The sequence below is a fragment of the Lipotes vexillifer genome, unplaced genomic scaffold, assembly GCF_000442215.2.
Source record: "Lipotes vexillifer unplaced genomic scaffold, Lipotes_vexillifer_v1.1 scaffold216, whole genome shotgun sequence".
NCBI classification, from domain to species: Eukaryota; Metazoa; Chordata; class Mammalia; order Artiodactyla; family Lipotidae; genus Lipotes; species Lipotes vexillifer.
This window is the reverse complement of record NW_006779100.1, coordinates 2917250-2920389: the sequence shown is the minus strand read 5'-3', so window position 1 is coordinate 2920389 and position 3140 is coordinate 2917250. Positions and strand designations below refer to the sequence as shown.

At 51.2% G+C, this 3140-nt stretch overlaps 1 protein-coding gene across 1 annotated transcript in view; it reads right to left on the bottom strand.

Moving 5' to 3' along the window:
* Positions 1 to 3140, bottom strand: part of SUPT6H (SPT6 homolog, histone chaperone and transcription elongation factor) — a 23062-nt gene that overhangs the window by 16162 nt on the left and 3760 nt on the right. Inside the window, exons 7-13 of the mRNA XM_007452422.1 lie at positions 3127 to 3140; positions 2763 to 2874; positions 2323 to 2412; positions 1979 to 2121; positions 1162 to 1310; positions 907 to 1005; positions 91 to 220 (exon numbers count right to left, since the gene is read on the bottom strand). The exon at positions 3127 to 3140 is cut by the window's right edge and continues 93 nt beyond it. Of these exons, the coding sequence (XP_007452484.1) occupies positions 91 to 220; positions 907 to 1005; positions 1162 to 1310; positions 1979 to 2121; positions 2323 to 2412; positions 2763 to 2874; positions 3127 to 3140 (737 nt within the window). The remainder of the gene's footprint in view (positions 1 to 90; positions 221 to 906; positions 1006 to 1161; positions 1311 to 1978; positions 2122 to 2322; positions 2413 to 2762; positions 2875 to 3126) is intronic.

Here is a 3140-nt window from a genome sequence, read left to right as displayed (position 1 = left end):
CGGGCTGGAGGGAAAATGGAGGAGCTGCAGGATGACGACGTCTTTGCCCTCAGGTCCCTCCTCCTGCCAGCCACCTACTGCAATGCCTACCTGCAAACATAATCCTTGGCCAGCTCCAAGGGCTCTGCAGGAAACTGCTCTGTCTCGTGCCTCTGGTAACTGTCCCGGAGGTTTTCCCCAAATTGCTCAGGAGTAAGCCCAAACTTTTTGGCCAAGCCATCTAAAGCAAACCAGGAGGGTGAAAGATGAGCCAACAGCTGGGCCCAGTAACCTCTTGGCTTTCAGTCTAGAGCAGCAATTCTGGGCGTTAGACTTTAAAGGGATCACAAATGAGCAGGAGCAGGATGTCTTACAGTGAAGAGTGAAAACGCTGACTTTAAATACCTAACAGGCTGTCACAAAGTAGAAAAAATAGAAATTTTCTATGTGACTACTGGGGTCAGAACTAAGGTGGAAGTTACCGTTTAGTAAAAGAACTTCCCAAAGACAGGATGAACTCCCTCTCTCTGATCGTGTGTTTCCCACTCCTTCAGAAATTATGGGAGGGCTTCCCTGGCGGCGCAGTGGTTGAGAGTCCGCCTGCCGATACAGGCGACGCGGGTTCGTGCCCCGGTATGGGAAGATCCCACATGCCGCGGAGCGGCTGGGCCCGTGAGCCATGGCCGCTGAGCCTGCGCGTCCGGAGTCTGTGCTCCGCAACGGGAGAGGCCACAGCAGTGAGAGGCCCGCGTACAGCAAAAAAAAAAAAAAAAAAGAAATTATGGGAGAGGCTGGACCATTCCCGTGGCGTGGGTGTGGGTCATGGTAGCAAGTGTTAGAAGTGGACTGGTGACTCACTCAGATGTCCTTTAGATCCTCTTCCTACCTACCAGTGACTACTAGGGAACGTATACAGCTCGTTTTTACCTAGCCCAGCGCTCTGGCAGATGGTGTACATATCTCGGCGGGAAGCCTGCTTGAGCTCTGGCCCTCTCTGCTCCTCATCTTCTGCCTCCTCACCATCACCTGGGAAGAAAACATGAGTTAGTCCTCTGGTTTCCGGTTTCCAATCACTCCCAAGGATCGGACACATGTAGAGAAGCCCCGAAGTGTAATCGGCCAAGGGGATCCTTGGAAAGGCCATGGCCACCAAGCCTCTAGGTTTTCTTTTCCAACACTCACCTTCCTCATCTCCCTCTTCCCTTACACGCTTTAGCTTCTTGCGGCTGGCCTTGGCGGCATTCTGCATCTTGGGGATGTCACGACCATAATAAAGCAGGAAATGATTGTAGACATCTTTCAGTTCATCCATTGATTGTACATCCTTGAGCCTGGAGGGAAGGGACATAAGACCTCAATTGTCACGGAGGAAGGGTATACCCCAGTTTTGCTACAAGAGGTCCAATTCCCATGAGGCAAGATCCCAACTAGGATGAGTACCTATATTCTCCAATTATTAAAGACATGCATTGGCCCCAGACCATGACTTAACTGCAATCAAGGTATCTTAAAGGAGGAATATGTCAAATAAGTGGTGGCTGGTGGTTGTTAGAAACGGCAACAAAAAGGGAGAGGCAGACGAGGCAGCATGTCTCCGGTTCAGAGTCCTTGAGACAGTCCTTGTCCTTCTTTCCCAGGTTCATGCCGCTGGCCACTAAAATCATCTGCTCCCCTCCCACACCCCTCTCTGATTCCAGGCTCACCAAGCTACTTTCTGGTTGTAGTTTGGTTTCCCATGTAGCTTTTCACACAGGGAACATATAAATAAGCAAACATGACTATCTGATCCTCTTAACCTTTTATACCAAGATGGATAAGTAACAGGAATCTCCCTGTCAGAAAGATCACTTCTGACGTGTTGATAAGTTGGGATTCTAAGGAACGGGTCCCATGCTGAGAATTTTGCAAGGTTATGCCGCTCTGGGGTGGGGGTGGAAGGGCGGGGGCCTGCCTTTGGTGTGAGGACTCCGTGTAATGGAATAAACCCTGCATATGCTACCTCTCCATGTCGGTGGTGTCCAGAGCCCGGATGCCATCAGCAAGGGGCTTGTCAGGGTCAGCAGAGATTTGCTCATACTGATAAGCCTGCATCTTCTCAAACAGCCGTGTTAGGTTCTCCTTACGGATCCTCAGCTGGGTCCACTAGGACAAGACAAAGCAGGAGTAAGGGTTGGTATTCAGCCTTGGACACCCAAGACCATGCTGTTCCTTGCCAGGAGACCCTGGGGGAAGCCTGACAGGGTCTGGGCTGCCACCTGATATGTACAGGAGAACTTGGGTCCCAGTAGTGGTGGTACCCAGTTCAGCCCTCAACCCCTTGAGGGGCATGGATCCCTATATTACCTTTTCATCCCACTGCCACACCCTCCACAGGTCATTGATATGCAACTCGGGCTCCACGTACTCCTTCCGGTAGAAAGCAATGAAAGGCACCTAGAGGGGCAAGGAGGTGGCAGTCAGCCAGAGAGGAAAGATCTGCAAGGACCCCCTTTGTGAGAGGAATAAACAGCTCCAGGAAATTCAACAGTAGGAAGCTTGGCCTCCCTCACAGGCCCATCCAGGACACATGCTCTCCCCCACCCAACCCCAACAGGGGAAGATAATGCTGCAAATGGGGTAGCACTGTTCTCTGGATCACTAGAGTCTCTGGTCCTCACGCTTCTTGAGTCAAGGGACCACTGCTGCGGACAGAAGGGGGCTCCCCACCTGCCTTAGGTAGCCACCTTTTCCATCACCCCCAGTTGAAGTTCTAACCAGTGGGCCACTAGAGCTTGAGGTGCTACCTCAAAATGCTGATTTCGCATGAAGCCCAGGGCCTCTTTAATCTTCTGAATTGTGCTGGGCCCTTTTCGACTGAAGCTGCTGGTTGGCTGCCCTCGGTCTAGGTAATCACAGCTTTCCTACAGTCAGAAGAAAAAAGAAACAGCAAAGACACCATTACTTGCTCTGTCTTACCACACACAAAACTGCTTCTTGTCACAGAATGACCTTCTCAGATTAAATCTAGAAAACTCTCCCTCACATACCCGCACACGCGTGCTACTCTACACTAGGCCCACAGGCGTCTGGAGCAGGCGAGAAGCAGCTCCTCACCCTAATGAAGTAGCTTCTGGTTCATGTCAAAATACAGCAGCTTTTGTTGGGTACCTGCAGAGAAATGG